At 38.0% G+C, this 26,168-nt stretch overlaps 1 protein-coding gene across 1 annotated transcript in view; it reads right to left on the bottom strand.

Moving 5' to 3' along the window:
- Positions 1 to 24,825, bottom strand: part of DLG2 (discs large MAGUK scaffold protein 2) — a 1,227,261-nt gene extending 1,202,436 nt beyond the window's left edge. The window contains exon 1 of the mRNA XM_082627349.1: positions 24,767 to 24,825. Coding sequence (XP_082483475.1) covers positions 24,767 to 24,781 — 15 coding nt within the window. The 5' untranslated portion in view covers positions 24,782 to 24,825. The remainder of the gene's footprint in view (positions 1 to 24,766) is intronic.
- Positions 24,826 to 26,168: the final 1,343 nt, after the last annotated feature.

The raw sequence follows: 26,168 nt of genomic DNA, 5'->3' as shown, positions 1-26,168 counted from the left end.
GATGTAATATTACCAGATTTCTATTTTAGAAAATTACCTCTTGTTACAGCATGGAGGAGAGAAATGAGATTTGAGGCAGATTAGTCAAAAAGGTAAATTCAGTTCAAGTAAGAGGAAGTGAGAGTATAAACTTGGTCAGTGTCTGTGTAGATAAATGGGAGGGGAAAAAATTCAAAATATTAAGGAGATCCAATCAGCAAAACTAGGTACCTGAATAGATTTTGGAGGTAAGACAAATAGAAGAGTCGAGGAGAATAACTTTGAAATTTTTAGCTTTGGCAACAAGAGAAATGAAAACATTTTTTTGTTTTTTCCTCTGACTGTGGTTATAGGGCAAACAAAAGCATCATGGGAACAGCAGGAAAGATATAGGAAACCTAATCAGTTATTAGGTTTTGTTTCAAAAACCTTAAGGGAGCACTGCTGGAATGGAACATGGAAATGTTTTCTGTGATTGTGTGACTACAGCTAGATTCCCCGAGGCAGTATAATCACAAAGAACCCAACGTGACAAGCCAACATCTTACGGAATAAACCTCTTTGTTCCTAGCCTAACTGGTATCCTAATCTATTCCTAAGTATAGGCACATTTGGAATACAAAACAAGTTAATGCTGGTGAACTTGGTTTTAATCAAATTCAGTTATAATTATTCAGATTTATAAAACAAAATCAGGCAATGATTATTTACTTATTTAAAAACAAATTTTGTTAGAAAAAACACAATAAAATTGTCTTTGTACAGTCTTTCCAGTATATTTATCTGGATTTGAAATACTATATACCTCTAATGCTTACACACTGACACATGTAATGTGCCTGATGGTTTCCATATATTATCTCAATTAATTATAAAACAATTCCACAAGTTGCACTATTATTATCTCTATTTTAATGATAAAGAAACCAAGGCTTAGAAAATGTACTTATCCAAAATCATTTCTGAAGAAGAATGAATATTCAAACTCAAGTTACTCTGCTCGAAAATGTATGTTGCCATCACATATTTTTCACAGTTTTCCATTTTAAGGTATTTTTATGATAATTTAAAGTGCAAATTAATCAGGTACACATTGACTATGTTACAACTAGTTGGTTCAGAAGTACGAGATATATTTGTTTTCCATTATAAAAAGCAGTATGTTTAGTCATGATGTCCTTTGATAGAAACACAATTACTCTTGTACCACTAATTTTTACAATGAATGGCTTTGAAAATTCAATTATTCAATTAGTTATTTTATTTAATGTCTATCATCAAAGAAACACATCAGTATAACATTAAACACATTCACTTGAAATTCTTAATTACTCTAAATATGTCAGGGGATTCAATCTACTTTATGAAAAATACAGAACAGTGCTTAAATGGGCCTCTTCATGTAAATCACTAAACAGATGATACAAAATATTATGAAAGCAGAGATTCAAATAGTGAGATGTAGCCATCTTGTCCAGACGTTTAAATTCATAATGTTTTTCTTTCAGCCACAGAACTGATTCTCTTTCTCTCATTCTGATGTCAGACTACATGTTATCATTGTGCTAAATACTTTACAAATGTGATTTCATTTACTCATCACAGCAAAACAATACAGTAGGTTTTAAATCGAGTCCACAAATGAGGAAACTAAGGCTCAAAGAGATTAAGCTACTCTTCTGGCCACATAGGGATAAGTAGCAGAGCAAAAATTCCAACCTTGGCCATTTAGATGAAAAATAGAGTATATTTTTTAAAGTATAAGTAATTATAAAAGACACTTAGTCTACATAATGTAATTTTAATTCAGAATCGATTTTCTCATATGTCATAGATGTGTAGACTTTACTCTAAGTTTAATTGTTCTTTTATAGCATATATCCCAAGATACACAACTGAAAAAATTAAATGTCCTTTTAAAGTAATCACTAAGATATCTGGAATTAATGACATAAACAAGAATACCTTTTAAATGTCCACTACTTTAAAAATGAGGACACGGTTAATTTCTCATAAACAAGACGAAAAGACAACACTTTGAATGGGAGAAACTATTTGCAAATGAAGCAACTGACAAAGGATTAATCTCCAAAATATACAAACAGCTCATGCAGCTTAATATCAAAAAAAAAAACAACCCAATCAAAAAATGGGCAGAAGACCTAAATAGGCATTTCTCCAAAGAAGACATACAGATAGCCAAAAAACACATGAGAAGATGCTCAACATCACTAATTATTAGAGAAACGCAAATCAAAACTATAATGAGGTATCACCTCACACTGCTCAGAATGGCCATCATCAAACAATCTACAAACAATACATGCTGGAGAGGGTGTGGAGAAAAGGGAACCCTCAAGCACTATTTGTAGGAATGTAAATTGATACAGCCTCTACAGAGAACAGTATGGAGGTTCCTTAAAAAACTAAAAATAGAACCTTCATATGACCCAGCAATCCCACTACTGGGCACATGCCCAGAGAAAACTGTAATTCAAAATGACACATGCACACCAATGTCCACTGCAGCACTATTTACAATAGCCAGGACATGGCAGCAACCTAAATGTCCATCAACAGAGGAATGAATAAAGAAGATGTGGTACATATATACAATGGAATATTACTTAGCCATAAAAAGGAACAAAACTGGGTCATTTGTACAGACATGGATGGACCTAGAGACTGTCATACAGAGTGAAGAAAGCAGAAAGAGTAAAACAAATATCGTATATTAATGCATATATATGGAATCTGAAAAAATTGGTATAGATGATCTTAGTTACAAAGCAGAAATAGAGACACAGACGTGAGAACAAAGTATGGATACCAAGGGGGAAAGCAGGGGGCTGTGATGAACTGGGAGATTGGGATTGACATATATACACTATTGATACTATGTATAAAATAGATAACTAATGAGAACCTACTGTATAGCACAGGAACTCTATTCAATGGCCTGTAGTGACCTAAATGAGAAGGAAATCCAAAAAAGAGGGGATATATATATATATATATATATATATATATATATATATATATATGTATAAGCTGATTCACTCTGCTGTGCAGTATAAACTAACACAATATTGTAAAGCAACTACTCCATTTAAAAAAAAAGTCAACCAAAAATACTTTGTATTTTTTGTTCTGCTATAATTCATCACTTTTGAATTCCTTTAGGGCATTTTAGGTAGCTATGAAAACACCTTGTTATTCAAACATTAAAAATAAAATTTCATCTCCTCATATGCATACTGTGGAATAGTCATCAACCTTTGCTGCATTGCTATTTTTCTAACTCGGGGTTTATAGTCATCTTCATATGGATAAAATCCCATAGTCAGGGCGCCACTATAATGTTCATTTTCTTGCCACCAACCTCTGTGCCCCACTCCTACCTCCATTTCTTTCCCATCTCACTGCTGAGCATTCAGAATCCCCAGGTCCCTCCAGAACTCAGTTGTACATCCTGGATTTCTTCTTGGAAAAGTGCCAATGGATAGAAGTCAGAGGCAGGCAGCTTGGTGTAACGAAGAGTCAGAGACTTGGGTTTGGTTCCTTATCAACTGTCAGGGCTTGGACATGTCCTAAATCTCGCCAATGTTTATGGCAGAGGGACATACTTCATTTGAAGGGATAGGGTAAGGCTTAGCAATAACCTTAATAAAATACTAGATGCATGGTGGGGGGAGATGTAATAACTAGTGACTTTAATTTAATTACTATTAATATAAGGAAACCCTTTCCAATGATCAGACCTGCCCAACAACATGATGAGCTATCTGGTGAGGGGAAGAGCTTTCTGTCACCAAAAGTCCTTAGAAGAGGTTGGACAATGATTAATCCTAGATTCAAGAGAAATAAGGGATGATTGTTGGGATTCTACTAATCCAAACTCTCTTGAAGAAATCTTACCTGATCTGGTCCCAACCTGGAGTTCTGCTGTTTAGCTTAGAGTCTGGTACAGGGAAGGTGCTAAAAAAGATCACATTTGATTTCCACCTCATCTATCCCCTCCTCCCTTGCCTGTCCTCCTCTGCTTTCTCCTAATGGGCTGTGTACTGACTTATTTCTTATTTGGGATAAACAGTTCTAAAGGACTCCTCCCTTCTACCCACTTTTTGTTCTGAGGTAATTGAGAAGGGGCTTTCATACAGAATGGCTTCCAGAGTTCAAGAAAGCAAGTCTTAGGTACTAATGACAGTGGTTAATGGGCTAAATTAGAGAAAGTGCCTGAACTTGAACCTGAACATCTGTGTGTCAAATGTGGGCTGTACCAATTCCTAGCAGTCTGACAGAAAGAAATTTATTTAACCCATCTGAGCTTATTTCTTCATCTTTTTTTTTTTTTTTTTTTTTTTTTTTTTGCAGTACGCGGGCCTCTCACTGTTGTGGCCTCTCCCATTGCAGAGAACAGGCTCTGGATGCACAGGCTCAGCGGCCATGGCTCACGGGCCCAGCCGCTCCGCGGCATGTGGGATCCTCCCCGACCGGGGCACGAACCTGTGTCCCCTGCATCAGCAGGCGGACTCTCAACCACTGCGCCACCAGGGAAGCCCGTCTTCATCTTTAAAATGGGCTAACACTGGGACTTACCTGGTGGTCCAGTGGTTGGGAATTCAGCTTCCAACGCAGGGGGTGCAGGTTCAGTCCCTGGTCGGGGAGCTAAGATCCCACACGCCTCACAGCCAAAAAATAAAAAAAAAACATAAAACAGAAGCAATATTGTAACAAATTCAATGAAGACTTTAAAAATGGTCCACATAAAACAAAGTCTTTAAAAACAAAATAAAATGGGCTAATACCTATATGTTCATTTAGAGTATTAAAAAAAATAAGGTATATGAAGTGCTCGGGATTGTTCCTTACATATAGTAGATATATAATAAACGTTACTTTTGTTCATTTATTCCCTTTGCTATTAATTAAAATTGACTCTTAACCCAGCAAGAGAAACTTAAATTTGGTAAAACCTCACAATGTTTATTAAAGACATTGCTTTGTAACTAACTGTGTCATTTTAACATGCGGTGATACTGTATAAAGTAGTGATATTTATCTTATTCATTATAGTTTCCAGAGAAAATAATTACTTAAGATAATTTGGAGTACACTGAAATAATAGGAGTATCCAGTGAAGCCATTCTCAGCATACATAAAATAATCCTAAGTGCAAAAGCAAAAAAGGCGACAACAAAAAAATCTGCCTTCACTATCATGAGTGTTATATAAAAATTAATTTGTATTGAGATATTTTGAGAATTCTTTTTATAAGATCAGGTTTTGAAGTGAGAGAATGCAGTTATTCTGTGAGAAAAACTGACCAAATATGGCTAACTGAAATAACAGAATACAAATTGCCACAAAATCAGATTTCACTCAACTATCGTATCAATAACAACGTGGCATGGTAACAGTAGTTGTAAGCCACGTCATATCCTGTGGTGAGTAGTGATGGTATACGAATTTGAATCTTGGCCTACTTTTTCCCCAGGTCCTCCTCTCTTTATTTGCACTGTGAATGATTATAGAAGACACACTGGATAAGTTGAGCAATGAAAGGCAGAAGCACCCACACTACCAGCCCGCTTCTGGCTACCCTGACTCCTTGCCCAGCCTTGAGCCTGCAGTCAGCTTCGGTAGCACAGCCTGCCATCACTCCCTGGTCTCCCACTTAAACTTCCTCCAAGACATATGTGTCAGTCCTGGATCCTGGATTGGCTCCAGTTCCTGCTTCTCCATTCTGGCTCTCAGGCTGTAGAACAGAATGCCATACACGAGACCAGTCACAGGGCTGGGGGCACACCACAGACCTGGGTACTGCCACTTGGGTGGGGCTGTTTTGCCTTTCTCTTGGACCCACTGCCAATCATGATTGACCTAGACCTTTTCCACCCTTCATGGGCCCCTGTTCCCAAACCCCTTCTCTTACTCCCAACATATCATTTTCTATTTTCTTAAAGATGCAGAATTCCAGTAGGAGAGAAAACTCTATCTCCTCTTATTTTCATGTCTGCCTGATTTGAATCTCAGCTCGTCTATTTATTTGCTGGTAACTTTGGTCAAGTCACTAAAACTCTATACTCTGGGGCTTCATACTTTTTAACACTAGAATTATGACATTTGCTTCCAAGAGTTATTGTGAAGGAAAATGTGTCTAGCACAGTACCTTGCTCAAAATAGCTCTTACACTTATTATTATTATTGTAGCTATTATAGTATGTTAGGGTGTATGCCCTCATTCTCACCCTGACCATCTCTTCTGGGACTTGTCTCCTTAAGTCAGTACTCTACTCTCTGGGACTTTTATCAATAAAATGTTAGAACTGGAAGGGACTTTAGAAGTATTTGAACCACCTCCACATCTTTATACTTTGTACTGATAAGCAAAATTAAGCCCAGAAAATAGAAGGGATGTATTCATAGCAAAGCTGGTATGGAAATGTAAGGATTACCATTCCTAATACTGGGCAGTTTCCTTTACACCCCACTTTCAGTGTCCTCTTTGTCTTTTCTTTCTGTAGTGCTGCCTAAGAGCCAGAGCAGAGCCTTCACTAGACCTTACAGACCATCCAGAACACATCCTATTTTTCTCCCTTCTTTTTCTGAAGATTTCCTCAGATAACACACAGCTGTGGCCTCTATCCTTCCCCCATTCCCTCTCCCCTAAACCACCCATAATTTAGCTTTCAACCTGTTGTCTTTACTGGAATTACCAAATCCCATTTTTTCTCAATAATTATTCTCCTACTCTGGGCCTATTTTTCTCCCTTCTTTTTCTGAAGATTTCCTCAGATAACACACAGCTGTGGCCTCTATCCTTCCCTCATTCCCTCTCCCCCAAACCACCCACAATTTAGCTTTCAACCTGTTGTCTCTACTGGAATTACCAAATCCCATTTTTTCTCAATAATTATTCTCCTCCTCTGGGCCATATGTCTGCTTTGTTCATCTTGATGTCCCACATGCCTAACACAAACTAGGAAGGTAGTATTCAATATATATCATATTTGTAACATCAGCTCCCATATTCTTGAGATTCTCTCCTTTATTTGTTGCTTATTTATTACTAAATCTCTTAGTCTCCTTTACTCAACTTCTTACTCCACCTCTCATCGTAGGGATTTCCAAACTTCTATTTCTCTCTACATGCCCCCAATCCTCACAGCATTAACAGTGGTCGACTCTCAAATCCATGGCTGCAGCTGGACTCTCACTTGCTCAGTGCTGCATTGAAACTGGTTGGCCAACCAGTTTGATGGATCACTGTCACCCCAAACTTAATGTATAAATGCAAATAAAGTCAAATTCCTCCTCACTCCTAATTTCACTAGATCTGTTGACATTAACATCATTCCCCCAGAACTCTAGGCTTAAAATGTGGAAATGTCCTTTGACTCTCTCCTTGCTTTCACTTCCTTTCCCCATTTATCAGTCACTAAGCTTGATAATTCCCTCGAATATTTCCTTTTCCTCGACCTCACAGAAACCTCCACATACCATCCATAGCCATTCTTCTTGACCTTCCTAATTCTAATTCATCCTTCCCAAATATTACTTCCTCAGGGGAACCTTCCATGACCTCTCAGTTTAAATCAGGTCTTGAATAATTTCCTATTTTGTCTTTTTCTTCTTTTTAACTGTTAGTGTATACGTATTTGTTTAGTCATCTGATTATAAATTCCAGGAAGGAGAGACCATCTCTCTTTTCTTCATCATTGCCTTCTCAGAGCCTCACACAGCATCTGTCACAAGAAAAGATCTATACATGCTTGTTAAATAGGAAATAAATTAATAATTATTCATTGAGACAACTTTTCCCCAAAGAGCTTTCATGTCTGTTTTCATTTGGTCCTCATAGTATCATTGAAGCAGGGACGTTTATATTGTATTTCTAAAGAGTTTCATCAAAAAATGCTTTAGAATATGTTTTACACACTTAAAGGGGGCTTACTTTATTTGAGAAAAAAGTGCTTGAGTAGAATCTGTAATTTCCGTATTACGCTAGATGAATGAGATGTTCCCATGCTTAGATTAATTGAGTCATCTTTCTTTTAAAAATGAATGTGCCATCCTTACAAGAAAGACTGTAAGGGCCAGAGCTCACATGAATCACAGTTTCAATTGTGTCCCTGTAGTAGGACTTACTCAATTTCTCTGAAGAAAACCCTGAGACCCTGACTTGTTCTAAATCACTGACCTTTCTTTCTTCAGATTAGATCTGAATACAACCATAAGAAATTGAAGAACATGGGTTCTACCCAGAGAGACTGGGTACTGAAACAAGTGGTTCATCAAATGAAAAAACAAATATCTACCATTCATATTTGCAAGGGTCAAGCAATTCTCTGCCACAAATGCTTCTCCTCTGAGATAAACAAATAAAGCTCAGTTCTATAAAATGCCCCACCCTAAATTACACTTTTGTCAAAACACTAACATATAATTGGATACTTGGATCTCAAGAGCTAGGGTTAGAGAAAAACTGGTTTAGGCATATAAATGATGTTAATTAACATAAGCAAATTGGCCAAGTCTTTAACTTTGAAGATATTTTCAGGTACAATGTTGAATAAGAGAATGAAAATAGCTTTGGGACTAGGAAGATCTAGGAGCCATATTTTTTAGTCCCTTATAAACTTAAAAAATAGATTAAAAAATAGTACTACAAGTATTCAGTTATGCAAGATTATTTATTTATTCATTCATTTAGGTGTAATCTATTCCTCAGAAAAACACATTATCACACTGTTTTCTCCTCTGTCTTAAGTAACAGTAATACTGTCAGTCAATATTTCTTAGTATGAACCATACTAAGTGCTTATATATGTAATTTTATTTACAACTTCATTTAATTCTTACAATATGTGTTTAAATAAGCCACTAGTATTTCCATTTTGCACTTGAAGGCTAGTCTTCAGAAATATTGAGCATCTCACCCATTTTCCTACTACTAATAAATGACAGAAGCTGAGTTTTCAATCCAGATCTTTTGAATTTGCGAATTCGTATCTCTACTTCTATGATACACTATCTTCACAAGTGCCAGTTCACAAGGCATGAAGTGTCTAGACTTAGGTCCTGTAAAGTATTTTAAAAAAGAAGCAACATTTCACTTCAGACTATAGTTTTCAGAGTTAGACCTGGGTTTGAAGCCTAGCTTAGCCTATTTCTCTCCATAAACCTGTGGAATGTTATTTATTTTCATCCAAGTCCTCATTGATAAAGTGGGACTATTATCTAGGCAGTCATTCCTTCATTTATAGAGAAAATATTAATAAGCACCTACTATGTGCCAGGTACCATGCTGGGCAGTAGGGGTGGAGTGATGCATGAGTAAAAGAGAGCCGTGGTCCTTGTGCAGTATACAAGCTAGATTTTCTACCTGCAGTCCAGAATTCATACCACTATAATGATTTTAAAATATGGAGCATTTTGATATTCAAATGGCTTAACCACTACTGAGCAGAGCTCCTCCTAATTAATTAATTCATTTTCCTTTTCTTGATTGGCTCTTTTACACAGAAGCCCTGCCTAACCTGAATCGATAGGTAATGACTCATTTATTCATTTACATATGCATCTGTTATTTAAGTAGGCACATGAACATGCACACATGTGCACAGACTCATATCTAGAAAGGATCTGAGGTAGCCTGTTAGTTAATTTAAGAACTTCTTAGCTGGTTGCTCTTAGCAACAGTCTTTAGCAGTTCTGCCTAGTTGGCCAGAACAATTTTTTAAAGGGAATGAAGCATTCAAAGTAATTCAGCTAATAAATGGAAAATAAACTACTTTTAACTGGACTTAATTCAGAAGGACTTACACAGGGATTGATAATTCTAGTTTAGTTGGGATGGAGAAAATGCTGGTGCTGAGAAGCATGCCACAGCAAGGGGACTTTTCCAATGATCTCCTTTCCCAGAGCACCAAGGCTGCCAGGTCCTGTGGCAGCACTGAAGCCAAGCCTCATCCTATAAATACATGACCAGCTCTTCTCAAAGGCCTTACTACAAATTATTCAATTCTATTAAAGACATCGAACAATACCTGGATTCTGAGGCTGTCAGAGAGATGAAAGCTGGTGTCAGTTTATAAGCAATAGAAGCAAAAACAAATCCCTTCCAGCTGTTAGGAAACTGTAAATTGTTTTAAGATGGATTTAAACTAACCCACAAAATAAAGTTACCGTGGGATGTTATGTTTATAGTCATTCATTTATCCATTCATTTCTTCACCAAGTACTTATCAACTAACTTCTCAGTGTCCATGTTGGGCACTGAGGGATTTATTTATTTGTTCATTCAACTTATATTCATTGAGTACCTCATTTTCTTCCCTCTGCTTTCATGATATGAAATGGAGTTCGGTAGAAATTATATGCAGCTAAGGATACCCTAAAAATAAAGTATGATGGGTGTCATTTTGGGAGAAGCTAGAAAAGCATTAACAAAACTAGGACGCTTCCTTTCTCTTTGAAATTAATAGTAGGTCTCCCTTGACTAAATAATTCAACGTAAAAATTACATAAACCATTTATTCAATAAACATATATTGAGCATTAGGTATGTTGCAAGCACCATACTAGTAGCTAAGTGTTCAAGATGTTAAGTCCCAGACTCTGACACCTCATGGTATTTACAGCCTTGTGACAATTCAGTCAGTATGGTAGAAAGAAGTTCACAACTCCATGGGATCAGACAGATGATGTGGTGGCCAGGAATATCTTTCTTGAGAGATGACACAAACAGATCCTGAAGGAGAAGGAGGGATTAGCTACACTATTAAAATTTCTTTGATCTCCTCCCTCCTGGGAAAGAACCCATACCATTCTAAGGCACTGGGTAAGTACAGAAGAGGATAAATACATAATTTATTTGCAAAATAAACTAACAATGTTCTTGCTGGGCAGGCAAGTAGAATGTTTATATGCAATCATTAAATAGCAGTACAAGGTGCTAGATGATTCATAGCTAAGAATGGCTATACAGAGAGTGTCTTGAGAGGTCTGAACAGCCAGCTTGTATGCAAGGCACAAACTTCAAACTGTTCAATACATCAGGATTACTCATTTGAAGGTAAGAAACTGTAGACACACCACATGAACCTCATTAATATTTTAAAATATTTAAAAATATGTTACTATTTTAATATTTAAAAATATTTTAAAATTTAAATATTTAAAATATTAATCTCATTAATATTTTCTGAATGGCATATTGGAACACCTTAATAAATTCACTACAACTTAATATAAAATTAGATTAAAGGGATGGAACTGAGTCTGTGATTGGCAATAAAGGATCCTCAAAACTATCATCTATGAGGCACAACATAAAGTTCTTAACATTAATACTCTGAGACTGACTAAACTAATTTTGGCAAATCTTCTTCTCTAGACAGGAAGTAATCTTGCTATGTACCTAGTTTAAAAAAAAAAGTCAAACCTCTGTAGATCTATTTCAGTCCATTTATTACCTCCTCATTTGCTAAAATTCAGTTGCATTGAAATTGAAGTTACTGCACAGTTTTCCTAAACTGTTTCAAAGAGAAATGAAGTGAAATAAAACATCATCAATTAAATGTAAAGAGAACAAATTAACTGACACCTGCAAAAGAAGCCTAAGGTTTGCCAGACAGATCTCTTCTCTAAACATGTATATAAAGAAGACTTACATGCCAATGCCAAATTCTCACTTAAAATTCAGAACACCTAGCTGTGTTAGAGTAAAATAAAACATGTGGAGTTGTCCTTTTTTGGTCAGAAAATTTAGGAATTATCTTCCTGAATCCATATGAATGGAACAAAAAATATGCACGTGGGTCTGACAACATCTGAAAATTATCTAAGCCTACAAATACGATCATGCAAGCAAACACAGACTCTGCTTTTGTTCACAGAAAGCTGGTTCATCTGAAATCAATTTTATAAGCCATTTTTCTTTACTTCCTTAGAACTCAAAAAGGCTATCCCCTAGACCACCTTTACATAGAGATGAAGATTTTCTTCTTTCAAGGATATGATTGCATCCAGAAATCCCTGGGACAGAAGTGGCAGGGCTTTGACACATGCAAATACTTGTTGAGTTTCTTGGCTTAACACTAAAAGTATAAATAACTGAAAATGAAACTATGGATGAAACTGATTTGACTGGAAGAAGAAAGGTAATATCCCAGCCCTGGACTTTTAAGAGTGGGAAATAAAAAAATGAAAGAGAAAACCAGCAATACCTTCATCTGGCCTAACTACATACCCTCACCTCTATCTATTCCAGGAGCACAAAAGACATTGTATTTCCAGGCTAGGGGCTAAGTACAAGAGGTGAAGAATCCAGGAAGTAAGGGATCAATATATAGAAGTCATTCAACTCTACTTCTGTCCTTACAATCTGAAAAGTTTCCCTGTCTTCATGGCACCGATGCAATTTTCTTCACTTGGTACACATCTGTTGAATCCATGTACCGTACACCCTCAGCCCTTCAAGATTCAATATAGGTAACACGTACGCATCTTGATCACATAAATGAGCGTTATGGACAAGTACCAGTTCTGCCCTCTGTTCTTGGCAGGATACCAGAAATTTCTTGGTTGAATGCTTTGGAAGCACGGTCAGTCCCTAGGAAATGCTCAGGGAGGGACAAACAAAGAAAAGAGAGTCTTTCCCTGGGCTTGTAATCAGAAACTTGAACTTAAACCCCAGTGCCACCACTACATACTTTGTGACTTTGGGCGAGACATAGTGTCATTCAGGAAGTATGAATATGAAAGAGATTAAAAGGATCTCCAGTCCAACAAGTTATTTTATCACCTGAATAATATCTTGGAAAAAACAGTCTTCAGCCAGATACTTGAACATCCCCAGTGAAAAGATTTTAAACTCAATGTGCTTCAGTTTCCTCCTCGATAAATTATCTACTTCATAGAGCTGTTGTATTGAGGGATAAAAGATAACTCATTTCAGAATGCTATCCATATAATAGTGATGACCATTATTTTAAAGTATGAATAAGATCAAGGTTAAAGTTTCTTTCTAAATAGTCAGATAAAACCATTACAAAGAGTAAGCCTGGCATGCAGCAAGCAAATACATAGTCTCCATTTCCAGCCTCTTAAACCCTCTGACCACCTTCATCTGAGAACTTTACTGGAATTCAACTTACTACTTTGCCGGAAGAGCAAGGAGCAGTTTGTAGAGCCCTGGTTTCCTATTTCTCTACAGTTATATATATTTTTTCACTGCAAACTTTTCAAGATAAAGACTCAAAACCCCAGAGCTCTGGAGGATGCCTGATCTCCCTTCAGCCAAAACAGGCATCCGGTTTCTACAATAAATGAGATCATAGCATCCCTACTCCTACTGCTGTAGATAAGAACGTGTCAGCATTTTCATTATAAAACCTTTTACTTCCCTCTGGCTTGAGAGACCAACCGTAGCAATTTGCTGGGGAAATAGCTCCAGCAAAGGGCAATGCACAAGGCTCAAGCACAGAGAGAAAATGTTTTCATCTTACAGAACTCAAGAAAGGTTTATTTGGAAATTAGGCAGGATGCAGAATCCCAAGGTGCAGTTCCTTCTGATGGTCATTTGGTCTTTTAAATAAAGAAAATAAGGTTTACTGATATGCAAAGCAAAATTTTCTTAGGCAGCAAATGTTAGGAACAGGGTTATCGACTTAGTGCCTTCAGGCACCAATACCTTGGGTAACAACAGCTGTGATAACATACAGATTACTGAATCTGTGCCCACGTAAAAGGTGTTTTGGGGGTTGGGAACAGTCTCTCACAGACTCTCTGAGGTAAAATCATGGGGGGAGGGGTACGCCAGAATTACTTCAAATAGGAGAAATGGGATATACATGTTAATAATACACTAGGGATGATAAATAAAATCTTCCTAGCAAAAGGATGGCACACTGGACACTCAGTAAATGTGGGTTGAATAGAGCTAATATCTGTTCTGGTTCACAGAGTAAACTTTTTCTTTCTCACTCTTGATTCCTAGATGTGAAAGTGAAACAGCCTCTTTCTAGACTCTTTCATACTACATTAATACAAACGAAAGTGAAATGGGACGGGGCTGTATCTTCCTAGGGAAAGGAAGAAAACTAACATCTATCTAATGGCTATTATATCCCAAACATATTAATTGCTTTCTTATTTGGTTTGTATAACAAGCCCACTAAATATATCTTTTCTCCATTGCATAGATGAGGAAATGGAAGCTCAGAGAAATGAAAGAGCTTCCCCAATGTCACAAAGCTAAAGGTCCAATCACACAACACCTTCAGATACCAGTCTCTACCCTCAGGACATGCTTACTACTTCTGTTGGCCTCCTGGAGAGCACACTCAGGCTTAAGTCACCCACGCTTAGCTTATCTCTCTGCTTATCATTCAGGCTTAGCATCTCTCTCTCCAGATGGCAGGACAGCGTCTAGCCTGACACTCTTCCCCTCTTCCTCCTCCTTTCTCCCTTCCCTTCTTCCACCCAAGGAAAAGGTACACCTTCAATGTCATGTCACCACCTTCTGATGTCATGTTCTTTCAACACTAGCAAAGAAGTGCTGGATCACAGATAGCAGTAGTAGACTTGAGTCCAAAGCCAAACTCTTTATTCTTTCTGACCTAGTCCAAGGCCTTGAAAAGTCCAGATTAATTCATTACCTCCAAAAAGCCTTCTCTAACTATCCATAAGGCAATCATTCATTCTTGTATCTTCTCATTGTAGCAGGGCTTCCTAACCTATTGAGGTATAAGACTACTTTTAAAATATATATAAGTGTTAGCGTACAGTACTTGTTTTTCTCTTTCTGACTTACTTCACTCTGTCTATTTTGTGGATCCTCACTTGATATTAGTTGTACATATGAAGTGATGGTGTCACACAGGGATTGATGGCTCCTTTCGTGGAACTACCCTGAGTAGTATATGAGTTAATTTACATAGAGTCCTTAGAACAGAGCCTCGTGCATGAAGAATACCCAGTAAGAGTTAGCCCAGCCTACCATGTTGATTGTTTTCCATGTGTATTTCTTGCACTGGTTCACTAGCCAAACTGAAAGAGTCCCAAGGCAGGGACTGTATCTTATTGTGTTTGAGTAACCATGAGGTGCCCGCTATAATGCTAAATATAGAGAGGAGAGAGCTAGATATTGATTAATGGACAAATGTACTTGCCTTTCCTCAAAATGGAGAGTTTTGCAAAACACAGGGAGGGTAGTTGGAGACATGGTTCCAAGTGAAAAATCAAAGTTTTCTAATCTTATATAGCAAGTCAACTGACATGCTAGTAGCTACCATATTATTTGAAATCTTATAAAAGTGATAACATTAATCATTATTTGATGCTATCATTATTTGAGATATAATGCAGTGATATTAATTCCTGATTGGTTTAATCTATACTGTGGAGATTGAGGCACTCAGAATATATTAGAGCGGCATATTAGAGATTATGACTATTTTCAGCATGCTCACTCATCAAATAAAATGTTTTAACTCACCTTAGAAACTTGGACACAATTTTAATAAACATAATTCAATGGAACATCATCAAAAATAATATATTTTATGTTAGAAGTTACACACACATATACAAAAATGACGTTGAAAAATATTCTGTTATTTATGAGGTTTCTAGAAGCCATAATATAGGACAATGTTCTTATTCCATTTGACCCAATCATTTAAATTTTCAGAGAAAAAATTATTATTGAGTACTTAATCATCACTGCAATGTATGATGTATTCATAAGGCTAACAAGAACATTCATATATGTAAATGTAGATATAAATATAGATGAAAAAATCATTAAAGTAGCATTGAATGATTTCTACTGTACTACATCTGGAGTTATAATCTGTGATTTATAACGAAATAAATCCATGACCTTCTGAAAAAAAAAGCTTAACTGCAACAACATCCTCATGGCATAGAGACTCAATTGTATTTATAATCTATTAGTTCCTCCATAACTTACTAAACAAGAATGACTTACTAGTGATGACATGTGTACGCATCTCACCCTAGACACCAGGTATATTACTCAGAGTCCTCCAGAGACAGAAAGAGATTTATTATAAGGAATCAGATCATTTGATTATGGAGGCTGAGAAGTCCCAAGAAGCTGGAGACCTAGGAGAGCTGACATGTAGTTTTAGTCCAAGTCTGAAGCCCCGAGAAACAAGAGAGCCAATGGTGTAAGTTCTGGTCTGAAGGCCAGCAGGACCGACATCCAAGAAGATTTGAAATTTCATTTTAAGACCAAAGGTCAGGAAAGACTGATATCCCAGGTCAAAGCAGTCAGGCAAAAGGAGTTTCTTCTTGCTCAGCTTTTTTATTCTATTCAGATCTTCAACTGACTAGATGAGGCCCGCCTACCCACCCACTTTAAGAAGACCAACCTGCTTCATTCAGTCTAAAGATTCAAATGTTAATCTCATCCAGAAACACCCTCACAGAAACACCCAGAATAACGTTTGGCCAAATGCCTGGGCACCCCATGGCCCACTCAAGCTCATACATAAAATTAACCATCATACCAGGGTAATACATTGAGTAATGTGTAGTCTATGTTTCAGGGAACATAAGCTCTAGGAAGTTTGATAGCACAAGAGGTTCTCAGAGGCAAACTGCTAAAGAAAAATGACAAATAAAAAAATACACACTACTTATTTTTTAACAAATTCATTCAGCTAATATTTACAAGCACCCATATAATTCACTCAATCATTCAACAAATATATATTGACTGCCTTGTATTGAATAGGCACAGGTCTATTTACTGGATCTCTTAGGTACCATACTGGATCTTTTAGGTACTATACTAAATGAATACTGTACTAAATGAATAGGATACGGCCCTTCCCCCAAGGAGCTCACAGTTTAGACAGACAAATAGAATAGGTACACTAAATTTACAACTGAATACTAAAGTTAAGATTCAAGTATTGAGTACTGGATGCCATAGGAATCCAGTGGTAATTTAATTCAGAAGGGACTGGAGATGGTTTTACCACATGGACTATGGAACTTTACCTGGATATCCATAAGCAAGCAGAAGGCAAAGGCTTCATAACAAATATGAAAAGTAAGTCTGAGGTTTTTCATGATCCTGAATTCTATGATTCAACATTCGTTTTTGTGAACATATTTTAGTGACTGCATAATATTTAACCCTCTTTGTCTTTGGATTTTTATAGTTTCTTCCCCAAAGTGTCTACTATTAAAAATAAAATTTGAAAAGGACCTTGAACTGGCAAGTACACTTTGTCAAATAGGACACAAAGCCTATGCAACCTGCTTCTTTGGGACATTCAGGACCTGTTTCATTCATTAGCTCATTTTTCATTTTCTCTTTCTGGGTCAGATTTAAGCTAGGTTTTTTGTGGGTTTTTTTTTTTTGGTGTGAATAATGTAAACTTCTTGATTCTGCCTTTTGTGGCATTAAAACACTTTAACAATGTGTTAGTAGGTTAAAGTACTCCTCATTTGCTCTTGAGTGAATTTCAATGTACTTGACTGAAAAACACTGTTCAGCTGACTATCAACAGTCTCCAAGTTTTTCACCAGTTTGCAAAGTGGCCTTAATAAAATAGGAGACAAAAATATGTATTGAAATGTAAAAATAGACAGCTGGTGGGAAGCTGCCACATAGCACAGGGGGATCAGCTCGGTGCTTTGTGACCACCTAGAGGGGTGGGATAGGGAGGGTGGGAGGAAAAGGGAGGAGATATGAGGATATATGTATACGTATAGCTGATTCACTTTGTTATACAGCAGCAACTAACACAGCAATGGGAAGCAATTATACTCCAATAAAGATGTTAAAAAATGTATGTATTGAATATTTACCACATTCCAGGCATTGTGCTAAATGTTTTCACGTGTGATATATCACTTAATCCTTAAAGCAATCCTGTAAGCAAGGTGTTATTTTTCCTGCTTTCTACAGATAAAACTTGTCACTTTCTCTTCTCTCACCTTCATTCTCAGAAATTCTAGTTCATAGTTAGAGGTCATGGCATAGAAACATAATACTGAGTTAGAAATTAGGAGACCCGGTTCTAGCTATGGCTCTGTGACACGCTGTGTGATCTTCAGAAAGTCACCTCCTGTCTAGGTGGTTTAGTAACCTTACATGAGAAATGAGAACATGAGAACTGTAGGATATGGTGTATTAGATCAAACTCCTCTCTCTCAAAAAAAAAAAAAAGCAAAAAACATTTACAATAAGGCTGAATCTTCTGACAGATATGCCTTGCATTCAGACTCATAGTTATTCTCAGAAAAGTAGGTATAAATTATATTTTTGCAAATTGACTCCTAACTTATAGGTCCTTAGAGGAAGTTGCCATTTGAAAGAACCCTATAGTTAATTCTGGAAATAAGTGTATGCTCTAGACATAAACTGCTTGGGCTCAAATTTTGGCTCTGTCACTTAAAAGCTATGTGACTTTAGGTAACTTAATTAAACTCTGTATGCCTCAGTTTCCCCATCTCTAACATGGAGATAACAGTTATACCCATCTCTGAAGATTATAACAAGGATTAAGTGAGTTAACATTTGTAATGCATATAGAACAGTATCAGGACCATGGTAGCAGGTTAGTGTGTATGTGCTGGGATAGGGATGAATGTCTTGACAGTGTAAATAGCTGTTGACTTAATGTATCCATTTTGAACACTTGGATTTTTGGATATTGTATATTTTTAAACTGGAACACACCAATATAGTCATGGGAAACCCCCCCCCCAATTACCTCAAAGTCTATCGTGTTTGAAACTTATTCAGAGGAGAACAAACGAATTACCTCATATTTATAAATCCACAAGGTAGAGGAAAACTATTTAAAGCTGGGGAATGTTATAACATATAATGTAACTTGTGGCAGTGCAAATTCATACTACCATGTTTAAAATGAATGTAGCAATACCAATCACCAAGAGCCTTAAAATATTTAAAATATATCTCAGTAATTCTACTTATTCTAGACTATTCAAAGGAAATAATTCCAAATCCAAAAAAAAGATTTATTCCCCAATATATGTTTTTTATTTTGTTTTAATAGTAGAAAATTGTGGGAGGCAATTTTATCTTTGGATTAAATATCCAAAGATAAGGATGGTCATCTGTTATATAGCCATTAAAATATATATACAAATCCTAATATAAATTTAAAACTTTCAAAAGTAAACTCAATATGATTACAACTAAATTTTTTTGTTGTTGTTGTTTTGTTTTTTGCGGTATGAGGGCCTCTCACTGTTGTGGCCTCTCCCGTTGCGGAGCACAGTCTCCGGACGCGCAGGCTCAGCAGCCATGGCTCACGGGCTAGCCTCTCTGCGTCATGTGGGATCTTCCCGGACCGGGGCACGAACCCGTGTCCTCTGCATTGGCAGGCTGACTCTCAACCACTGCGCCACCAGGGAAGCCCTCAACTAAATTTTTTAAATGAAGCTATATGTGGACCACCAACAACAACATAGTACCAGGAAACTAGAAAAATATAGTAAACTACTAAAATATTAATAGCTTTTATCTCCAGTCCTCTGGGACAATAGTATTTTCTAAAATTTGTTTTCTTTATGACTTTATGTTTCTTTAAAATGTATTTCAATGAACACGTATTAGTTTAAAATAAAAGCAAAGAATATACCAAAATGATCAGACACTGGCAATATTCATGTATAGAAAAACTGTTCTACCAATACAAAAATATACACAGTGAGATATTGATTAATGAATCCTCTGGGATCACCACTCTTTTATAACGAAGTTTGCTATGCTTAAATAAACAAATGAGCAAACAAAACCACTTTTCCACCACAGAGACTAGTTTCTAGACTGAAAAAGGAAGTCTGGAAGAGGTTGGAGAATGCCTGCAGGCTCCTGGGAACTGTCCACCGGAGAGGTGCTGACAGCAGGGAGATTGTAAAAGCACTCTCTGGAGGTTGGGAGCCCACAGCCCAATTCCCTTTCCTCTTTCTCCTCTTTCCTGATGTCTCTCCTTTCCCATCATCTTGTTGTACCTTTCTTCCTTCCTCTCTGCCTCTTCCTTTCTCTGTTTGTCTGATAACTATGGAGATTGGAAAAAATGACCCTGGAATGCATCTAGGATAGTGTCTAACCTTCATAGATGTTTAATCAAGCTGAATTCTTTTTCTCCTTCCTTTTATTTCTCTAGTAAGAATTTCTTTCTTCTTTTGATTTCCTCTTTTTTTCTATTTTCTTTCATTTAAATCTCTTCCCTATTCTCATTCTTCTTTCTTTGGGAAGAGTAACGATATAGACAAGAAAAAGGTTGCTTTCTACCAGATGATTCTTTTCCTTTGAGGGGTGAAGCAGTTTTTGCAATGTCTATACATTCACTGGAAAAAACAGGTTCCAGGACTTTACAATTTTTCCAAGAGCTTTTCCCTATCCTTTAATAAAGGATAAAAGTACCTGGTGCACCTAGGGGCTTGATGATTTGATTCAGTTGAGTTGTTACATTAACAAATGACTATCTGGGGGGAAGAGAGAGGTTTTGTAAGGTATGAGCCATATTTCAATAGAATCTTATTTTGAGTTAAAAAAAAGTAAAGGAATAATTGCAGAGAATATAAGACTTTACAAAGTACTTTTATTAAGGAATAAAAAATATCAGGGAAATATTAGGTATTATTAGGATATTAGGAAATATTAGGGAAAATAACATCCTATCTTTTTATATTTTGCCTTGGAAATGGTGATTAGAAAAGGGAAAAGGAAGGGAAGGGGACACACGGGGGTTGCTGGTCCTTGCAATGCAGCAATGAACAAGATAAAGAAAAGAGAAACAATATATATAGGCTGCTGTGAAATTACATTCAGAACTTGGATCTTTGCAGGTGGAGAAAATAGAGTTACACAAAGGTAAAGCTAATGCCTATTTTCACATAATGACACAGAAATTATTATGAAAAGAAAAAGCCTTTCAGAAGGCCTCCTTTTCCATGGAAAGCCCATTCCCATAAGCAGCATTATCTGGTAATACCATATGGACTGGGGCAAAAAGAGAACTGAAGCAACAGGAAAACTTTTTTGAACAATGGTGTTCTAATTTCTCTTATGAGACCTTAAGCTCAAGTGGGACTGTGGTTTTCTGTATTTTAGGGAACGAAGTGGAATTACCTCTCTCAATAGATTTGTAATCCCTGGAGAAAAGGAATGGTGTCATACTTATATTTGTATTTCTAATGCCTATCATGGTGCCTGGGATAGATCCTAGTACAGATAGACACTTCACATTTATAGTCATAAGTAATATAGTCAGTTAACTAAACTGAATGACAACCAGGGTGCAGCAAGGGGGGAGGGGCTGGAGATTGCTAAGTGACAAAATAAAATTATTTGGGGTTTCTGCCTTGAAAGCTCAAGTTACTCAGAACCCTTCAAGCCATTACTAGGTTTGGGGGTAATAAGAACAGTTTAAGTGTTTTTGAAACGGACAAAGTCTGGCTTACACACAAACAAGGTTTTTGACTTTGCCATACTAATTATTTTCCAGGAAAGAAAATAAATGCCCATCCTAATAAACTTATTTTCAAACTTACTAGATAGTATTGGAATGAATGCACTTTTGAAGCCTCCATATTGACATAGCTCCATAAGTTTTTTCCCCACAATTATTTAAATTCTTTCATTGCTCAAAGATTCAGCTAAAATCCTTATTTTATATGTTTTCTTAAATCATTATCGTAATTAGTATAGTTTGACTTCGAGATCCTGGGGACAAAAGCTGTTTACTGCCACATCTCTAGTGTCTAGCATTTTATTGATTGCTCAATAAATATTTTTTGGTATCAGTTTTTCATTCATTTTTATAAACCCACTTTGTTTTATGAATATTTTATCAATATATAAATTGTTCCTACATTTTATATAAACACTTAGCATAGAGAAAATAACTTTAAGAGAAGTAATACTCAAGCTCATGGCAAAAATGAACAATTTATCGAAAGAACTACCCTAAGAGTAAAAGAGGTTCTTCCTATAAGTGATGAAACCCCCTCAGTGGAGCTATGAAAATAACCAAGACCATATAAAAGTATCAGTCATGGGCTTCCCTGGTGGCGCAGTGGTTGAGAGTCCGCCTGCTGATGCAGGGGACACGGGTTCGTGCCCCGGTCCAGGAGGATCCCACATGCCGCGGAGCGGCTGGGCCTGTGAGCCATGGCTGCTGAGACTGCGCATCCGGAGCCTGTGCTCCGCAACGGGAGAGGCCACAACAGTGAGAGGCCTGCGTACCGCAAGCAAACAAACAAACAAACAAAAAAAGTATCAGTCATTTAATGAATGCATACTTACTAAACACTGCATGTATCTCATTTAAATTGTACTCCTCTCAATGACATAGTAATATGTAAAGCAGTAGTTATTACTGTGTCCATTTCACCTGTGAAAAAACTGAGACTTAGAAAAATCATATATCTAGTAAGCAGGGTACATCCAGTTTTGAAACCCAGGCCTATACGATATGCAACTTTTCCACATTATGTTCTATTGTCATCCGTCAAATAGTGTTGAAGAACTTCACTAGAGAAAGGCTAGAATAGAAGGCTCCATTATTTCCATATCTAAGATTCCAAGGTGGGAGCCTTACATTAGCCAGTAAATAATTAACCAACTGTTAAGTAAGGTTATAATATAATTATCAAGCCCATTATACAAGGCTTTTAAGAATCATCTTATTCAAATATACTTGGCAAAATAAAATGGGATAGACTCTCTAAAAGTATTAATTTATTTTATAGAAATTTGATTTCTTTTCCAAGGAACATTATCTACCAACACAGTCATTTAGGTATTTCACTCTATTGACATGGTTCTCTCACAAACTGACTTTTTAAAACTGAAACACCAAAAGAAAGAGAACTTAAAGGAAGTTAAACTAACGTAATTCCCCAACTTTTTTTTTTTTAAAGAGCATTTGTAAATATACCAATTCCCTGCAATATGATCTGAAAATCAGGGAAAATTTAACAGCATAAAAGAAACTTCTTTGGAATGTCCCAGGTTAAATGCATATTCAACAACATTCTCCACACCAATAGCTTATCTTATTTGATTATTAGCTGGTGTTAAATTTCCCCTGGCAAATAATTCACCTATGTAAATAATCATTTTGCACTGCAAAGCAATTCTCATATGTTTATTGGAATAGATTTTAAACAGTAGCCATCGCTAAGATGCTGCTGGAAATACAATTAGAAGAGTAAGCGGATAGACACATGGGGGAAGGGTGGCAGGTTGTGTGAGAAGCGGAGCTAACAAGTTAGTTATTGGTGCTGTTCAGTTACATACATCTTCCTGGCAATGATGAACACACAAACCTTCAACAACTCTCAGACCTTTTCAGGGGTTTCACAAGGAGCATCAGGCTACTGTTTAAGTATGATCAATACTTTTGTAACTGACTCTAAGGTGCAGCCTATCATATTGAGTAAAATACATAAATCTCTGGCAGTAACTTTACCATTAAATGATTTTATGAAAAACATCATTGAAGGATGTTAGAGCTGTGGAGGATTATCTCATCCATACCTTTCATTTTATAGAAGAAAACCTGGGCTCAGAGAAGAGAGATTCTCTAGGCATAGCCAGTATGAGACTCATGATTTTGACTCCCAATTTTTCCATTAAATCTACACCTTTTCTGAGCATTATCCATGAAGTTGAATGTATATGTTTCATTAACTCTACTGCCTAAGGTGCTTGCCAGCGTCCAATGCAGTCACTGGTGTTATCCTTCAGAACGACAGAGGTCATGTGATTTTTATTCACTTACAGAAGTGGATTGTCAGTTATTTCATATGATGTTCTCTCTCTCTGTCTCCTTAGAGAACCACCATAGCAGCCACAAAAGTGTTTTATACAAACAGGTGAGACAATCCCCCTCTCCCAGTTTTTTCATAATGATAAGAAGTGAAGGTGTGTATCTAGGAGTAAGGGGACATGGACACAGACCATTCATTGGCTAAGACTGCTCAAATGACGAGTTCTATGAATCTTTCTCAGGGGGTGCATCATCGCGTCCACGAAAAAAAGTTTCAGACACTGAGCAATGAATGCTAACCTGCTTCAAAAACCTCCAAACCTCATTTCCTTGGGAACACCAATCCCCTTTACAAAAATCTGGGGTGGGACAGTTATTCACTAGAAACTCACTGAGTAATCGCGCCACCTCTGGATAAAATTTCTGAGTGTGGATTTCAAGTGGATTGTATAAGCTCAGAGAAAAATACACAATTGGGGGCAACATGAGCCTGGCTCCAGATTTTCTGTCTAAAATAAAAATAGGCTCCTCAGCTTGAAAAGTGTCAAATTGCAAACTGATATGCTCAATTCCATCTCAAGTACATCTACCACTCCAGCTAACCCTGACTGTGGGGCTCCAGGCAGTGGCAACCTGTGACGAGTTCAGGAGCTCGCGGAGGAGCCTCCAGAAGCCCAGTCACTAGCTAAGTATATAAAGAGATCCCAAGCAGAGAGCCACCTAAGGCGCCCCCTTTCCGAGGTGGGCGTTATCTGCTCTTGGAGCCTCTGTACATTAGAGACCAGGGTCCCGTCACGACTGAGTTTTTAACCCAACATCAGTGAGCTCTCCCGGCCCCCAAACCCAGCCGGCTCCCAGAGAGAGCAGGGCAAGTCGTAGCTTCTGTCACTCTCCCAACAGGCAGACACATAAACAAACAACAAAAGGAATGGTTTGCTCCCCCAAGGGAGGCAGCATGCATTAAAAAGACATGAACCTCGTCCTACCTTGCATCCAAACATCAACGACAAAGTGTTATTGGTGCAAGCAACTTTGCAGTGGCAAATCATTGGTGTGAAACAGTCAGGGTCCTTAACAACGGGGCACACTCCTTCCGGGCTGCGGCAGTGGCAGCGCGCTGGGGGACCCGAACACGGTGCTCACCCGGCACATGGAGCGACAGCCTAGACCCGGCGGCCACTTCGATCGCTGCCCCCTGCGCCCAGTGCGGCCATCCCAGCGCCGGGGTAGAAGCAACGCCGCGGGCAAGTACCAAGCGTCTCGGGGTCTCCCTTCCCCGGGGAACAAGGCGTGGGGGGGGGAGGGACAGAACCAAGAAGGGTTTCCCTCCCCCCTATGGTGAATTTGGGGGAGGTAAATTTTTTTTAAAAAATTAAAAAAATAAAAGGAAGCCAGGCGCTTAGAGGAGGGTTCAAAGGAGGTGGGGCAGTATGTAAAAGGATGTGCCCGCCTACTCGCCCCAGTCACACAAGATTGTCATGCGAGCTGAAGGGGGCTGAAATTATTCTCCCTGAAGGAAAAAAAAAAAAAATGCTGCAGCTCCCGGTTTGGTAAAAAGCCAATAGCTTGCTGCAATCCAGAGTCACCGTGGGGAGCGCCGGCCGGGCAAGTGGGGTGGGAGGGAGGGGCCGGGAGAGGGAGGGAGCGCGAGGCTCGCCAGCCTAGCCCAGCCCGCCTGTGCGCTCCTCGCCACTCGGGAGTCCCTGGGGTCCAAGCCGGAGCGCTCCCGGCGCTGACGTGACCCGGAGATCTCACTCGGCTCTCATTGCCTCTGCTGCCCTAGGGTGGGCAACCTCCAAGGCCGAGTTCTCCAGGTGTGGGGGAGGCTCGCACGGAACCTGCAGAGAGCATCCTCCCCTCCTCCGACTTCAGCTTGCCTGAGTGGATGGCCGGCAAAGGAACCCGGGGTAGAAGTGGGCTGGAAATGGTTTCGCTAGGGCCCTGCATCCTTGACTTCTGTGTCAGCTAGCCTACTCACTGCCTGGGTGGTAGATTTGGCCTCAGAACCATGGCTTTATCTGATACAACATTTTCCAAACTCAAAAAGGAGGAGTCCGCCCCCTTCCCCACCTTGATGTCTTAGAAGCTCCAAGAAGCCCCAGAAGTATTACTGTTGTTCGGGAAGCATGAATGACAAGACTGGTGGTTGCTTTCTCGGTTTTTTTCTTTTCTTTTGAAAGTGAAGCTGTCAAAATTGCAAAAGACCAAAAAAAATTTAAAAAAATGAAAATCAGCATGTGGCTGGCACAGCTGCAAAACTGCTTGTTGGAGACAAAAAAAAAGTGATAGGAAGGTTGCAGAGTAGGAAGTGGGTAAAACTAGCACTCTTTGGGTGCCACCTAAGTGCCTGGCACTGTGCCTCACAATTGGCTGGTGGAAAGAGAGCAA

The sequence above is a fragment of the Mesoplodon mirus genome (assembly GCF_964341445.2).
Source record: "Mesoplodon mirus genome assembly, chromosome: 7".
Taxonomy (NCBI): domain Eukaryota; kingdom Metazoa; phylum Chordata; class Mammalia; order Artiodactyla; family Ziphiidae; genus Mesoplodon; species Mesoplodon mirus.
Note: the sequence above shows the minus strand (reverse complement) of the source record. Positions and strands in the feature narration are given on the sequence as shown.